This window comes from Alosa sapidissima, chromosome 9 (genome assembly GCF_018492685.1).
Source record: "Alosa sapidissima isolate fAloSap1 chromosome 9, fAloSap1.pri, whole genome shotgun sequence".
Taxonomy (NCBI): domain Eukaryota; kingdom Metazoa; phylum Chordata; class Actinopteri; order Clupeiformes; family Clupeidae; genus Alosa; species Alosa sapidissima.
In genome coordinates, this window is record NC_055965.1 from 35,354,883 (window position 1) to 35,371,896 (window position 17,014).

At 44.0% G+C, this 17,014-nt stretch overlaps 2 protein-coding genes across 32 annotated transcripts in view; both read right to left on the minus strand.

Annotated features, from left to right (window-relative positions):
• The window catches only part of LOC121718788 (NACHT, LRR and PYD domains-containing protein 3-like), a 1,510,793-nt gene that overhangs the window by 1,090,271 nt on the left and 403,508 nt on the right, over positions 1-17,014 (minus strand). The gene's annotated exons all lie outside the window — the stretch shown is intronic.
• LOC121718821 (oocyte zinc finger protein XlCOF22-like) overlaps positions 1-17,014 on the minus strand; it is a 201,861-nt gene that overhangs the window by 15,950 nt on the left and 168,897 nt on the right. For 9 of the 22 annotated variants that reach the window (XR_006034031.1, XR_006034032.1, XR_006034033.1 and 6 more), the window contains exons 1-7: positions 15,122-15,216; positions 12,367-12,953; positions 11,747-12,033; positions 11,320-11,654; positions 2,856-3,111; positions 2,050-2,108; positions 1,605-1,704 (exon numbers count right to left, since the gene is read on the minus strand). Coding sequence is in view for 18 of the 22 variants with exons in the window: in XM_042104103.1 (XP_041960037.1) it covers positions 1,605-1,704; positions 2,050-2,108; positions 2,856-3,111; positions 11,320-11,654; positions 11,747-12,033; positions 12,367-12,671 (1,342 nt within the window). In the remaining 4 variants the exon portion in view is untranslated. Of the gene's footprint in view, positions 1-1,271; positions 1,705-2,049; positions 2,109-2,855; positions 3,112-11,319; positions 11,655-11,746; positions 12,034-12,366; positions 12,954-15,121; positions 15,302-17,014 lie in introns of those variants that run through there. The other 13 variants (XM_042104116.1, XM_042104117.1, XM_042104112.1 and 10 more) reach the window with 3 other exon arrangements.

Genomic DNA, 17,014 nt, shown 5'->3' on the forward strand with positions numbered 1-17,014 from the left:
GCAGCATCACACTGAGCACAGGGGCCCCCCAAGGCTGCGTGCTCAGTCCGCTGCTCTTCACCCTGCTGACGCATGACTGCACTGCAACCTACAGCAACAATCACATAGTGAAATTTGCTGACGACACAACTCTGGTGGGTCTCATCACTAAGGGCGACGAGACTCAATACAGGTTGGAGGTCGACCATCTGACCACGTGGTGCAGGGACAACAACCTCCTGCTGAACGTCAGCAAGACCAAAGAGATTGTTGTTGACTTCCGGAGAGGTCACACCCAACACCTGCCACTGACCATCGACGGTGCTGTGGTGGAGAGAGCGAGCAGCACCAAATTCCTGGGGGTGCACATCAGTGAAGACCTCTCCTGGACCACCAACACTGCATCACTGGCGAAGAGAGCTCAGCGCCGCCTGTACTTCCTGCGGAAACTCAGGCGAGCAAGTGCTCCACCAGCCATCATGACCACATTCTACCGAGGCACCATTGAGAGCATCCTCTCCAGCTGTATCGCTGTGTGGGGCGGAAGCTGCACTGAATACAACAGGAAAGCCCTGCAGCGCATAGTGAACACAGCTGGAAGGATTATTGGTGCTTCACTCCCCTCCCTGAAGGACATTTACACCACCCACCTCACCCGCAAGGCGACCAAAATTGTGAGTGATGCAAGTCACCCCGCTCACAATCTGTTTGATCTACTGCCCTCTGGGAAGAGGTACAGAAGCCTGCGCTCCCGCACTACCAGACTCACCAACAGCTTCATACACCAAGCTGTAAGGATGCTGAACTCTCTCCCTCCTCTCCCCCCTCCACCCTCAGCTACATAACATCCTGGACATTGGACCCAAAATGGCCGCCTGCACTACTCCACTTGCACACTTGCACACTTTACAACTTGGTGTTGTTGTCCTGAAAACACAACACTTCTGCTGCTCTTACATAACATGCACCACTATGCCACTTTCTTTCTTACTTAGGTCAAACAGAACTACCCAAGCCTTTTATTGGCCTGACTTTGCACTAGTATTTTTATTGACTGTCTATGCACAATTTCAACCAAATTTTGCTGCTCTTATTTTTTCATTATTATATGTGCCCTCTTATTTACTTATTTACTTACTTTTTTGTTACTTGAATGTTATGTTTGTCTGTGGACCTAAATTGGCAAAATATGTCTTGTCTTCACCGTGGGATAGTGAGAAACGTAATTTCGATCTCTTTGTATGTCTGGAACATGTGAAGAAATTGACAATAAAGCTGACTTTGACTTTGACTTTGAAAAAACTGGCATTTGATCAGCATTGCCCATTGTTTTTAGCTCTTTAGCGATCACCAAAGCCTTTAGCTGTATGACGGCTCTGGTATTGGTCATTCTATCATTGATTTGTTAAGATCCTGTGAAATTGCTGCCTTGACAACGCTACTTCATGGCTTTGGTACTCTATTGTTCATGATGTCACTATCACATAGAACACAGAACTTCACTCTGCAGTCTTTGCTGGCATGTTTTTGTAGTCTACAGTAAAAAGTGATTTTCCACCCAGAATAAAAATAGTTTTTTCCTGGTGTGTGTGTGTGTTTGTTGCTCTTTCCTCAGCACTGCCTACCTGGATGACTGTACTCTTCATACTCATCATCGTCACCATCTTCATCTTCAGAGACTGGAGCCTCTAGCAGCCTCTGATCGTCAGACGAGACCAGCGGAGTCTGAGACGAGACCTTTTATTAGTTTTTCTGACCATATTTTGTTGTTTTATGATGTGAGGTTGTTGACCATTGACATTACATGGTTTTATTAAATCAATTTACAGGTGTACTAACATGAGCTTGCTAAATCAAATGGATTAGCTGTTTATATTAGCATTAGCATGTCAGATTAAATGTGTTTGTAATAATATTAGCATTAGCATGTCAGATCAAATGGGTTAGCAGTTATATTAGCATTAGCATGTCAGATCAAATGGGTTAGCAATTATATTAGCCTTAGCATGTCAGATCAAACGGGTTGCCATTATGATATTATAAAAAATCCACACAATCCCAATACAGTACCTGGATCTGTTCAAGTTTAATGTCAGCAGCGGAAGTGACAATATACTCCAATCTGGTCTCTAAATTAGGAATAGAGGACATTTATATTCAAACCACTTTATTTAGCAGAAACCCATCAGAATCAATAAATCAACAAACACACGAAGTCGTTGAGAATAATGTTTTAACAAGGGATTTTGAGTTTAAATGTCAGGCCACCAACTGGTTCAGAAATAATTGTTTTAAAGCAGCACTAAAGAAGATTTGTTCTCGGGGACCCCTACAGTTGAGAAGCTTACTATGTGTGTTTTGCAACAAAGTATGAACATAACTCCAGTACAATATTGAGGGAATGCACCAACAGCAGTCTGTAGAAAGAGATTTCCTAATTCCTTTAGCATAGCAGATCTTTTTTTACATTTAGATTTCAAAGGGGGAACAGCGTTCCTACCGGAACACAGAAAGTTGCTAAGTCAGTAATCGATAGGTCTGTAATCGCCTATAGGGAGCCACTCAGACAGAAGTGCCGTTTGTGATGCTAAGAGGGTATCTGGCATCTAAATGTTTTTGGACAGGTTACGTGAAGTTAAAAAATAAAGGATTTACTTCCTTTTTCTCCACTATACTACAGGAATTAGGACATCTCTTTCTAAAGACTGCTGTCGATGCATTCCCTCATTGCGCTTCTCAACTGTAGGGGGTGCCATCAAAATGTTTTAGACATGTTATGTTAGGGTTCCTTTAAGGAAGAACATTAAATACAGGTTCAGCTCAGAACAAAAACCAATTGTGTGTGTGTGTGTGTGTTCCTCCCCACAACTTCTTACCATACTGACTGCACTCCTCATATCCATGAACAGCATTTTCTTCTTTAATCCCGGACACTGGGGCTTCCGCATGGGTCTGACCATCAGACGAGATCAGCAGAATGTGACCATCAGACGAGACTGGCGGAATCTGACCATCAGACGACGCCAGTACGCTCTGGACTTCAGGCGAGATCATTTGTTCTGACCAGACCAGTGGCTCATCAGCTGCCATCAGCTGATCTGATTGGACAGGAGAGCTGGGACTCTTGATTTGCTGCAAAACACATGACAGATGTTAGAACGTGTGTGAATGTTTGTACGTGTGTGTTTTGAAACCACGGAGGTATTATACAGTGGCAAGAGATAGTATGTGAACCTTTTGTGTGTCTGTGTGTGTGTGTGTGTGTGTGTTACGTCCATGGAGGTATTATATATAACTGGAGAGAGTGACTAAGTCCCGCCCCCATTCATTTCAATGGCCCATGCTAGGCTAGCTACTTCAGCCAAAAAAGTTTGAAATTGACCGCAGCCATCTTTATGAAAATATCGTTTCATGGGTGTTCGTTTCCGGCACCAGCTAGAATTAGCCTATTAGATTTCACGTTACAGACAGAGACAACGTCAGGTACAACGGTATGTCGTTGATGAGGATTGGGCATTCCCTCAGAGGAAAAGAATTTGTTCAGGAACGCGCTTCACTTCACTTCGTTATAAGCGCAAATTTATTTCATTGGATAACAGTTTGGGAATGGTGGTAGAAGTTTGCCCTGTCTCTGAAGTCCTAGGTTATTTAATGTGATATTCATGTGATAATAAACAACGCGAATCAATATTGAGTCACTTTAGGCTACACACATAATGATTCCTAAATGCTGTATTTGGACAGGTTGTAGGCCTATTACGAAATAGGCTATCTAACGAAAATGGCTATAATTAAGTAGACATGGGATGTAAGAAACTTGTGGATAGCTGGGATTTTTGCTGCACCCAGTGTGAATTTGCAGCTTGTTAAACCTAGGCTTCATCTGCAGGCAGACGAAATGCCAGCGCAAGTTAAACTTACCGATAAGCGCACATCCCTCGGGTATTGTGGTTCGAGCAGGCATTTCAAGAGTCTGCAACTGTAGTTGATATTTGGCTTTTGCCTCGAATCCTGGCCATTTAAATCAAATGCATAGCCTAATCATGTGAATGTTGCAAGAAAGCAAACTAAATAAGTCATTGACATTTGTTTCGTTTTTAATCACTTGAGGAGATAGACACAACAGACTGGGAAATGTTTAAGCAGGCAGCCACTTACAACAACCGGACAGACATAGAAGAGTATACAGACACTGTAACCTCTTACATCACCAAGTGCATCGATGATGTGACCCACACAAAAGACATCATCACTCGGGCCAACTGGAAGCCATGGCTGACAGGGGATGTCCTCAGGCTGCTGAGGGCCAGAGACAAAGCCTACAGAGCTGGGGATGAAGCTGGCATGAGAACAGCGAGAGCCAACCTGTCCCGTGGCATCAAGGAAGCAAAAAAGGAATACACTCTCAAGATAACCACCCACTTCAAAGACAGCAGGAACGCACAAAGCCTATGGCAGGGCATTCAGGCCCTCACGGACTACAAGCCCGCGCCACAGAGCTGTGAGAGCAACATCCCTCTGCTCAACAACCTGAACCGCTTCTTTGCTCGCTTTGAAGCACAAAACAGCACCTGCCCACAGAAGACCCATCCCCCTCTACATGAGCAGCCCCTGTGCCTCTCTGCCGACAGCGTGAAGAGGACACTTGCTGCTATCAACACCCGTAAGGCAACAGGTCCAGACAACATCCCAGGTCGTGCGCTGAAGGACTGCGCAGGGGAGCTTAAGGATGTCTTCACAGACATCTTTAACACTTCCCTGAAGCAAGCCATCGTCCCATCATGTTTCAAAGCTGCCACCATCATACCTGTGCCGAAGAAAACTGCTCCATCCTGCTTCAATGACTACCGCCCTGTGGCACTGACACCCATCATCATGAAGTGCTTTGAGCGGCTTGTCATGTCACATATCAAAGCCATTCTCCCCCCCACCCTGGACCCCTTCCAGTTTGCATACCGAGCCAAGCGGTCTACAGAGGATGCAATCTGCTCTGCCCTCCACCCAGCCCTCACCCACCTGGAAAAAAGAGACTCATATGTGAGATTGCTGTTTATAGACTTCAGTTCTGCATTCAACACCATAATACCACAACAACTCATCTGCAAACTGGACAAACTGGGACTCAGTACCTACCTCTGCAACTGGCTACTGGACTTCCTCTGTCAGAGGCCCCAAGTAGTACGTGTTGGCAACAATACCTCAAGCAGCATCACACTGAGCACAGGGGCCCCCCAAGGCTGCGTGCTCAGTCCGCTGCTCTTCACCCTGCTGACGCATGACTGCACTGCAACCTACAGCAACAATCACATAGTGAAATTTGCTGACGACACAACTCTGGTGGGTCTCATCACCAAGGGCGACGAGACCCAATACAGGTTGGAGGTCGACCATCTGACCACGTGGTGCAGGGACAACAACCTCCTGCTGAACGTCAGCAAGACCAAAGAGATTGTTGTTGACTTCCGGAGAGGTCACACCCAACACCTGCCACTGACCATCGACGGTGCTGTGGTGGAGAGAGCGAGCAGCACCAAATTCCTGGGGGTGCACATCAGCGAAGACCTCTCCTGGACCACCAACACTGCATCACTGGCGAAGAGAGCTCAGCGCCGCCTGTACTTCCTGCGGAAACTCAGGCGAGCAAGTGCTCCACCAGCCATCATGACCACATTCTACCGAGGCACCATTGAGAGCATCCTCTCCAGCTGTATCGCTGTGTGGGGCGGAAGCTGCACTGAATACAACAGGAAAGCCCTGCAGCGCATAGTGAACACAGCTGGAAGGATTATTGGTGCTTCACTCCCCTCCCTGAAGGACATTTACACCACCCACCTCACCCGCAAGGCGACCAAAATTGTGAGTGATGCAAGTCACCCCGCTCACAATCTGTTCGATCTACTGCCCTCTGGGAAGAGGTACAGAAGCCTGCGCTCCCGCACTACCAGACTCACCAACAGCTTCATACACCAAGCTGTAAGGATGCTGAACTCTCTCCCTCCTCTCCCCCCTCCACCCTCAGCTACATAACATCCTGGACATTGGACCCACAATGGCCGCGTGCACTACTCCACTTGCACACTTGCACACTTTACAACTTGTTGTTGTCCTGAAAACACAACACATCTGCTGCTCTTACATAACTTGCACCACTATGTCACTTTCTTTCTTACTTAGGTCAAACAGAACTACCCAAGCCTTTTATTGGCCTGACTTTGCACTAGCATTTTATTGACTGTCTATGCACAATTTAAACCAAATTTTGCTGCTCTTATTTTTTTTTCATTATTATATGTGCCCTCTTATTTACTTACTTTTTTGTTTACTTGAATGTTATGTTTGTCTGTGGACTTAAATTGGTAAAATATGTCTTGTCTTCACCGTGGGATAGAGAGAAACGTAATTTCGATCTCTTTGTATGTCTGGAACATGTGAAGAAATTGACAATAAAGCTGACTTTGACTTTGACTTTGACTTTGACTTTGATAGGTTACATGATCCAGGCGTTGCGTTGTCATGGACTACAGGTATGAATACAATCTACGTTTTAAAATAGTTTTCATACACAACGCAATGAGTAGGCTAATAGGCCTAATTGGATATAGGTCATTGCTATGTCTCTGCTAAAATGTATGGTCATAATCAGTTACCTTGTCAACCCACACATAAGGCAAATAATATCCTGATATGACAACATTTACTTTTTCTTTTATTTACCACAAAGTCCGGTATAATACAGCCTAACCATGTAGGCATTAAGACAAGTATCAGTAGCTTAATCCAAGTAGTTAGTTGTTTATTTGTCGTCTTACAGAAATGCAAACCAACGTGGACGCGCGAGGACGCTCGTGCCCAACACTAAACTCGTGCATAAGCTGTCATCTACCAATCAGCATGTAAAAACTGGTGCCGGAAGTTGCAACCATGTAACGCCATGTTTTGAAAAATGTCGGCGGCCAAATGCCATGCTAAGTGGCTGAAGCTAACCCTTCAAATCCTGACCCCCTAGTTACGTCCCTGTATGTTTTATCAGTGTTTGTTTGCTTTGGTCTGTCCTGTGTATGTTTCTGTTGTGTTTCAGACAGTCCAGCAGGGGGGGGATTAATTGCTGGGCCGGCCTATAAAAAGGTGTCGGCTGACGTCATCCGGGAGTTCGTTTGCTCGCGCGCGTTTTCGGGATTTTGGTTGAGGTTGCCGCTGCCATGGCACGCTACGCCGCTTCGCGCAAGCCACGCGTTCCAGCAGTTTTGTCTCCGTCGCTCCTGCCTGCTCTCGGAGTGAGAGTCGGGAATAGGCTGGGGATTGCCTGGGCCTGTGCTCGAGGCCTTTCGTTTTGGACTTTTGTTGCAGCCTTAGTCTTTGTTCTATAATACTTTTTCTTATATTTTTGTAAATAAATATTTTTGCATTGATCCTCCGCAGTAGTTTTTGCCATCTCCTATCATTTGCTCATGTCCCACAAAACCCCTAGACAGTGGGATGTGACAAATTGGGGGGCTCATCCGTTTTTTTTTTTACTCGTTTTTTGATTAATCGTTTTCTGTGTTAAAAGCCTTTTTTGTCTTTTAGAAACGCTGTGATCGTGGAACTCTGGTGAGTTAGACGTTTGATTATTTGTTTGTTTGGGTTGTGGGTTTCTGAAAGCAACTCCGGGGGGAGGTTCCTTGTGGACCTTCAATTGGTACGCTTTTGAAGCTATGGTAGGTTTATGTTAGTTTTGGGGTAGGTAAGTAGGGACCAGAGTTTCGTGCCCAAGGGGTAGGTTACAGCGTTGTATTTTCGAATTATCGTTTTCTGAGATTTTTTGGTCAAACTTTTTTGGAGATGCCATTTTTGTTAGTCTAGTTGCAAGGCTGTTTTTTGACTCGTGCAGTTTTTTTTCCGCTGTGTGCATTTTTTCTGTGTCCAAATCGTTGTTCGGGTTGGACAAAGGACGTGTTTTTGCTGTGGCTTTGTATAGCAAAAGCTTAGATTTTGTGGCTTCGATTTTTTCCCCTCTTCCTGGTTAATTGTTTTTTGAGCAATAGGCCTGTTCTTTTGGTGTGGAGGGAGGAAACGAAATTAGTCAACCTAGTTCTTTCATACAGAATGTTCTTTCATACTGGATATTTTTGAGTAATAAAGGCCTGTTCTTTGGGTGTGGAGGGAGGAAACGAAATCAGTAAACACAATAGTTCTTTCATAGTGGATATTCTGTCTATCACAGACCTTTTCGATTTCGTTAGTGGCAATTAGTCAAAATGTCAGTGGTAGAAAACTTTATTGAGAGTCCGTCAGATGTTCTTTTGGCACAATGCACTAAAGAACAATTAGTCGAGATTGCGGCTCATTACTCGATTTCTCTTTCCAGTGATGATAAAAAGCTTAAGGAGTCTTTATTTAAAGCTGTTGAGTCAGGCCTAGTGGAGAAGCAGATTCTCTCAGCGAAAGCTGAAGGCCCTGGTTCTCCGATAGCTTCAGAGTCATCAGCTGCAAGTAATGAGCTTAAACTTCGCGAATACTCATTCCAAGAACGGAAAATGCAGTTAGAGTTATATCAGCTGAGTTCTTAAGAATGTTTGATTCAAGTTCAGCGTGTGCTTTTGCTATTTGTTTCTCACCAAAAGCCACGACGAAACGGTAACAAAGAAGCTATTGCCTAGGCTATGTAGGCTAAAGAGTCACATCGTGGGGAGTTTATCGTTTCGTTTTGGCAAGTAGCCCTGTAATAAGCGGTCATTATTGGGAAAATAAATCCCTGTCGGGGATAATAAAGCCCTGTCGGGACTTATTTTCCCAATAAGGCATAAAAAAAAAAAAAAGGTTTGGTTCCTGTTGGTTGTCAGTTGAGGCCATGGGTCGGTAGGGAATTTTTTTTTTTTCCCCAGTGGCAGTAAGGGATAGGTAGAAAATCAGTCCCTCCAGGATTTCACAAGGTTTTTTGAGACTGTTTCGACCTAAAATGCCTGGATGGAAGTTGCTGTGTTTTTAGCTGTTTCTTGTGGAGAAATTGCGGGAGTAAGTGAAAATTGCAAAAATAGTTGCGATTTTTTTTTTTTTTAATTTAGGGCAATTAAGGTTAGTAAGACCAAAATCACACTGATAATTTTGATGCTTATTAAAAAATAATAATCAAAGGTAAACAGTAAGGATTACAGAAAATCAAAGTAGGCCTACTTTATTTGTGAAAATGCTTTGACTGAGGTAATTCACAAAGCAGTATAACCTTTTGTAGAACTGTCCAAAAAAGACAGTCACCTAAAGAGATGGCATCATGTCATATGTTTCAATACATTCATATATTTTGTAATTCATATTAAGTTCATATTTTTTTAATAATTCATAGTCTGTGACCTGCATAATTACTAATAGCCAAGTAAGTATAGTAGTATAATAGTAATTTCATATTGATGTAATTCAGGTGTGATATTGACCTAAAGTGTCAATATCAAAACATGATACCGAGTGTGAACGTATGTCTCATAGCCCATCTCGGCTTGTCCCCTGCACTCCAAAATCTGGGGCTAGTTAGCCGATGCTATCAACAGCTTTTTCAATGGTGGTGCTTCGGCATCGGGCTAGCCATGCAAATAAATCACTGTTTTACACCATTTACGACGCTCAATGTATCTCCACACTTCATTGGTAGACTTCCGAGGGCCCTGACATTTAAAACGAGACATTGAGAACTTTGAAAAAGCACTGGTCATTTACTTACAAGACTATTTATACAGACAGTATCTTCACGAAGTTTAGTGTTTGCAGCCATCTTGAATTTAGTCACGATAAGTCGAGCGACGAGTAAGAATGAACAGGTATGATAAGGGATCAGATTCCAAAAATAATTCTGTGGAAATGCATGGATTCCAGTTGCTGCTACTGGAAGAAACTGTTAGCCGTAAATTTTAGCCGTGGCCTACTGGTTAGTGCTTCGGACTTGTAACAAAGTCCTTTAAGTCCCTCCACTCGACGGCCATATGACAACGCTTTTTGGGCACTCGTCGGGCATCCATTTCGGCAGAAATGCGCGTGCGCAAGGCTTCACGACACCAATCTCGCTCCAGCGGCGAGATCACAACACATGATTGGCACGATGTCTTCACAACACACCATATGATTGGCTCAATGTATTCACATGTCGACGTTTTGCCGAGGAAGGGGTTCGATATGTGTAGACAACGGCCATATTGGCGTGACAAACTAGCCCCATGCATTTCTATGGAGTATTTTTGTGTCTCCTCATTAGAAAGTCTCTGCTTGTAACCGGAGGGTTGCCGTGCAGCTGCCGTGCCGTGCTTGAGCAAGGCACCTAACCCCTCACTGCTCCCCTTGAGCAAGGCACCTAACCCCTCACTGCTCCCCTTGAGCAAGGCACCTAACCCCTCACTGCTCCCCTTGAGCAAGGCACCTCACCCCTCACTGCTCCCCTTGAGCAAGGCACCTAACCCCTCACTGCTCCCCTTGAGCAAGGCACCTCACCCCTCACTGCTCCCCTTGAGCAAGGCACCTCACCCCTCACTGCTCCCCTTGAGCAAGGCACCTAACCCCTCACTGCTCCCCTTGAGCAAGGCACCTAACCCCTCACTGCTCCCCTTGAGCAAGGCACCTCACCCCTCACTGCTCCCCTTGAGCAAGGCACCTCACCCCTCACTGCTCCCCTTGAGCAAGGCACCTAACCCCTCACTGCTCCCCTTGAGCAAGGCACCTCACCCCTCACTGCTCCCCTTGAGCAAGGCACCTAACCCCTCACTGCTCCCCTTGAGCAAGGCACCTCACCCCTCACTGCTCCGCCGGGATTAGTGTGTGCTTCACCTCACTGTGTGCTGAGTGTCTTTCACTAATTCACGGATTGGTATAAATGCAGAGACCAAATTGTGACCAGGCGTGGAATTGAGGGTCGCAAGTGCGTTTTGAGGCATTTTGAGTTATTCACAGATTCAGAAAGTGTAGGTTTTAAGCTTTCTAACAATGTCTTGCACGTGGAAATCCGATAACATTTGAAGAAGTTGTAGCCATTTTAAAGTATACACATCTCAAGAAAGATTGGCTACTTTCTCCCTGAATCCATGGGAGGGGAACACAATGGTCCTCATTTGCATGACATTAAGACCAACCCTCCCCCTGTCACGGTCACTGATCTGTCAGCCTGCAGTGCAGAGTGTGTTGTAGTGGTCTGAACCATGGTTAACCATTGCAGTTACTATGTGTGTCATTTGATGGATGATGAATTAGAAGATACTTTGTTGAAATGAAAATGATTTTATTACCAAAAAACAGGATGTATACAAGATTTGAAATTACAGCGCTCTCTCTAGACCAAGTAAAGTAAGCTCTCTAGTGAAGTAAATGTGTGTTAAATAGTACCTGCTGTGCCAAATCAAAGCTGTAATGCATCCTGATGTTTTTACTTGCTGGTGGGGAGGGTCCAAAAGACACCTTAGTGTCAGCACATGTCTTTTTGCAGGCAGCAGTCAGCTCGTTGTACAAAGCCCTCTCTTTCTGCACAAGGGCAAGATGATCGTGTTGCTTCTTGACCGCTGCAGACTTTCTATCATCTGGGAGGTTTGCACTTCGTATCAGCAGGTCGTTATTACTTTGGCACTGCCAGCAAAGATCTGTGTGTGGCCTGCAACTTCTGATGTGTGGGAGAAGTTGGTTCCACAGTGCTATAAAGCTTGTTCTACAAACTGCACGCTCACCTGAAAACAGATAGGTTTATGGTTAATTATACTAGTTGCTAATAGTGCTTCACATCACAAGCACTCAATTCTAAATCAATGTATATACATACCAAGCTCCTTAGCAGACTTCGTGTAGAGACGCCAAACTGAGGCCTTGGACACATGGGTTGGCAACAACTTCACATGCCTGTAGTCCTTATGCCCAGGATGTCGGCCAGGCAGCATGATGGAATGGTCTTCTGCATAGTTTTTTATAAATTCCACAACTCTGTTGATATGTTCAGAGTTGATGAACCAGACTGGTGACTGTGGCTTTGAGTTCTTCTTTCTTAACCGTGGTCTTGCCCCATTCTCCTCAGAGTGTTTGATTATATCAGTGAGGGTGCTTTTGCAAATTCTGAAAAAGGCAAACAAAGACATTTCACATCATTAGTCACCTGACTCTGGATGCTCATCTAAACTGTTCCAGTAGGCTAGTCTCAAAATAATTAGCATCACAGACAATGACAAGGCACCAGGTACCTGCTATTAGTCAACATTATTCACACATTCAAATTAATTGCCCATCGAAACTAGTCGTCATATGATGCTAATGACCCATCGAAACTATCTGTAATGGGTTACAGAACCAGCTAGTAGCAATGGATAAAGTAGTCTAAAACAAACATGAGATCACGTTTGCAAACCATATTATCTCGAATGGACACAAAACGCAAAGTAGATAACTTACCCCATAAGAAACAGAAAGGTGTTCCTGCAGACATCAGTGCCTCCAATGCAATAAGTTGTCCGGGCACACTTTCTTTTTTTCGGGAGCTTTTTGGTTGATGTTGTTATCTCTGAAGTACGTCTGCTTGCTTCGAGATGCCCAATTATTCGCATGTCCTGCCACTCTCTTTCGGCAGCCAGAGAATCCAAGCGTATGTTGTACATTACTTCTGGAGAAAGTTTGTGACTACACGAACGTGTACCAAGGAGAGAGTTTTCCTTTCTTCTTCCATAACATCTGCAGTCAAAGTTACGGATTTTTTCCATTTCGCGGTCTTTATCCCCGTCAAATGTAATTGTGGAGATAGCATCTGATATCTTACGATCTAGCTTCTCTGCGGCCAGACCGAGAGATTCTTCCTCGTTGTAATTATCTTCGGCTAAGGTCAGCTCTAGATTAGGGATGTTATCCAATGTAATGCAGTCGCCTTCATCATCAGAGCACTCATCTTCAGAATCTGGAGTGGGCTCTTCGCAAAAGTACTTCCATAGATCTGTGTTGCTGCAACCACGATTCAACTAATCTGCAACCGGCTGTGCTTTGTCCATCTCCATTCCAATTGTAAACAAACAGCATGCTGTTTCAGTATAAGTAGCCATGAGGTTACTTCTAGCATACAGCTGATTGGCCGACAGAACAAAAGAACACTAATGGTCAAGCAACCAATGCTGTTATCTGAAACATGGAATTGCTTTTTTAGGACTTCAACTTGCACATTCTGCAAAAAAAAAAACGAAAATAACTAATTTTGAAAAAAAAAAAAAAAAAAACAACAACAGCGCTACGCTCTGCTCTAGAATCTTTGGTTCATATGACAACAGTAAGGCAAACAAATAACCCAGATCTACTGAGTAACTCTACTCTGTTACTCTGTATGTAACTCTTATGTTAGCAGGTGTGTGTGTGTCTTGATCGCATGAAGTCTCTTCAAACACACACACACTAGAGTGCGGATCGGGCCACACATTTCTGTCCGAACCCGACCCGCGTCCGACAGAGTTGGGTCCGAATCCGACAGGCATTTTCATTTTTATGTCCGAACCCGACCTGAGCCCGACGCAGATGATGCCTCATTTATTCCCATGCTAGTGATTAAACATTCACGTTAGCCCATTAAACGGAACACACAACAAATTGTCTACAGAATCAGATGAGCATGCACGCACGCAGGTCACACACAGCGCACATTAACACAAGAGGCCCAAGCAAGCATAGCCTATTGAAATAGAATTCTTGTCTTACCATTGACGAAAAGTCTTGAAATGAACTGCAACAGTCTTTGAAACTACAGTGCCTCTGTCACTGATCCATATGCAGCATCGACGTTAATTGGGGCAACTCGAGCAAATCCTCATCCAGTTGAACGAGACGACCTTATAGCCTAACCTAACACTTTTCACTCTCGGCTATATTTCTCCGTCTTACAATGCGTTGAAATGGTCAAATTGTTATTAACTGAAAGCTTGGGATCTCAGCTACAAAATGTATACATTCAATGTCAACAAATGATCCCTTGTTTTGAGTTATTTATGATTAAAGTGGTGTTGTGCATGTGTGCCAACCTGCCCCATGCACGGGGTTGGTTGGCACATGTAGTTGGGGTTGGTTGGAACACCTATGTTATAGTCCTTTGCAGTACTCCTTTTGGTTTTGTTTGAAGTGCTCATCTATATCACACTGCCTGTAGGGCTTTGCTGATGTCTTTCCTGTGTGTTTTTCTTCAGTAGGGCCCACCGTCAAGATCAATTTGCTCCCTACCGATTTTTTTTTAACTTCAAATGTTTAAAAATGTCTGAAATGCTTCCAAATGTGAAACTATGTTCAGTAATTACAATAGCAATGTTAAAATAAAGATTGATGATGTTTTTATGCATAAAATACAAAGTTTATAGATTTGTCACAAAATAGCCATAGGGAATGTATGTGCCAACCAACCCCAAAATCAGTGTGCCCACATTAGGTCAAACTTTTTTGCACAAATGCTGTTAGCCTGCTAATATCAGTCACCTCAGGTTTTCAAACTTCATTTTAAAATTTAGATGAGTCCCCTAGCAATCAATTATAATCAATCTTTTTTTTTTATATCCCTAACTATTACCCTTCTAAGATGTATTTAGTGGGAGGTGCATATTCTATAAGTTTTGCATAAGTTTTGACACTACAAAATTAAAAAGTTGTTCTCACCTAAAGGGACCTGGAGACCAGTTACATACGTGAGTTTACGCTACTCAATAAGGCCATCAGTTTAGTGTTGGAATTTTGTTGCAGCTCCCTCTAGTAGCCTGGATATTAACAGTGTTTCAACCTGCCCCTGTTCCAACCAGCCCCGGTCTCCCCTATGCAACGCAAAAATCTCCTGATAGGCTAACAACTTTTTTTTAACGCCACCCAAGACTGTGCTTATGTGCGAAATGTGCATAAACATTTGTTTGTGTAGTCGTGACAACGCGTGTGCATTTAGTCACGATAAACAAATCTTGCACGCTATTAGGTCTTTTTTACATTTTACTTTATTCTCAACAAACAAACGTTTGAATCATGTAAAGCAGACCTGTTGGATACCCAACATAATAAGGAATTTTAAATGTAAAGCTTCCAATGCATATCGCCCCCATGTGTCCAAACCCGAACCGAACCCGACTATAATTTCTAAATATTTGTCCGAACCCCGTCGGGCTCGGGTCGGGTAGCCACACTCTAACACACACACACTCACCTGGTTGGCTTGTGTCAGTGAGTTGTTCTTCTCCTCCAGGTGTTTCTGCAGTTCATCGATCTTCAGCTTCAGCTGCTTGTTTGCCTCCACCTGCTCTGTCAGACTCCGCCCAATCTCCGCCTCCTTCTCTTCCAGACGACGAATCAACATGCAGAGCTCCTGGTTCTGATCTACTTCATGCTGATGACAAACACATCAAACAGGTAAACACACACACACAACTCAAAACACTGAAACACATCTGGCCCCTATTACAATCAAGTGTGCAGCTGTGGAGAGGGTAAGCTGTTCTAAATTCCATCACAGAAGACCTCACATGGGATGCACAGAGGAAATGTTAAAAAGTCACAACAACGCCTCTTCCACCTAAGAAGACTCAAGACATTTGGCATGGGTCCCAGCACCCTCTGTTCCTTCTACAGAAGCACCAGCTGTGGCCTACTGGTTAGCGCTTCGGACTTGTAACCGGAGGGTTGCCGGTTTGAACCCCGACCAGTAGGCACGGCTGAAGTGTCCTTGAGCAAGGCACCTAACACCTCACTGCTCCCTGAGCGCCGCTGTTGTTGCAGGCAGCTCACTGCGTCGGGATTTGTGTGTGCTTCACCTCACTGTGTGCTGAGTGTGTTTCACTAATTCACGGATTGGGATAAATGCAGAGACCGAATTTCCCTCACGGGATCAAAAGAGTAAATGGACCCTTTCAAGAGAGTTCCATTATCAGCATCATAGTTGGCCCCACAAGGCTTCCGTTTTAACATTCCATATGTTATCTTAATGCAGAGGAAGTAGATTGGGAACCAAATAGAAGATATTTGGCATGAGTCCCAGCACCCTCTTCCTTCTACAGAAGCACCACTGAAAGCATACTAACGGGATGCACATCAAAAGAGTATATATACTTATACAACCCATACTTCACTACTGCACTACGTTACCCATACTGCACTACATTACCCATACTCCACTGCTCCATTGAAAGGATACTAACGGGACTACATTACCCATACTCCACTGCTCCATCGAAAGCATACTAACGGGATGGGAAGTGCACGGCTCACCACCGCAGAGCAAGTCAAAGGGTGCTGAAGACCGCTCAGATCTGTGGCTGTGAGCCTATGAGGTGTGGCATTTTAATAAAGCTAGTTTTAGCTTATACTAGGCTAGATAGTTTTAAGCTGATGTACCGTATTTTCCGGACTATAAGTCACACTTTTTTTCATAGTTTGGCTGGTCCTTGGCTGGTCCAGGTGCGACTTATATATGAAAAAAATGATATAATTGAATGTTTTTAAATGTTCATTTATATTAACTGACATGAACCCTATATGAAACATTACCATCTACAGCCTCGAGAGAGCGCTCTCAAATGCACAAGTCCTGTGCACTTTCAGTCAGAGATTAGTGCTTGCTATGCCTGAAACACATGTGCATACTCTAAATGCTCAAATTATGGCCAGGATTCTATTTATAGCCGGGCCTCAGATTCGGACAAATAAAAGCCAGTATAATTTTGTTTCAATTTAACTCATAAAAGAGCTCTTCTTAATAATTTATATTGTTGGTTGGTTTAATATTGTTGCCAATGAAAAGTCATTGTCCCACACCATGACTCTCCAACACGTTGCTCTCAAGTCGCACGCAGCCCCTTTCTGAGCTAGAGGCTGAAGCAATAACCTACATTTAAACACAATTGTTGCTGCCAGGCATCAGCCTACGAATTTTATAAAAAAAGTAAATCATGCATAATTTAAAAAAGAACTAAATGTAGGCCATCTTAGACCTCTTGGAATAAAGTTTCCCTTGCAGCACAGCACACGTTCCATGAATGAATGAAAGCGGATGCCTTATCTCGCAATAAGTGGATGGAAATCCCAACACTCTTTCATACATGAA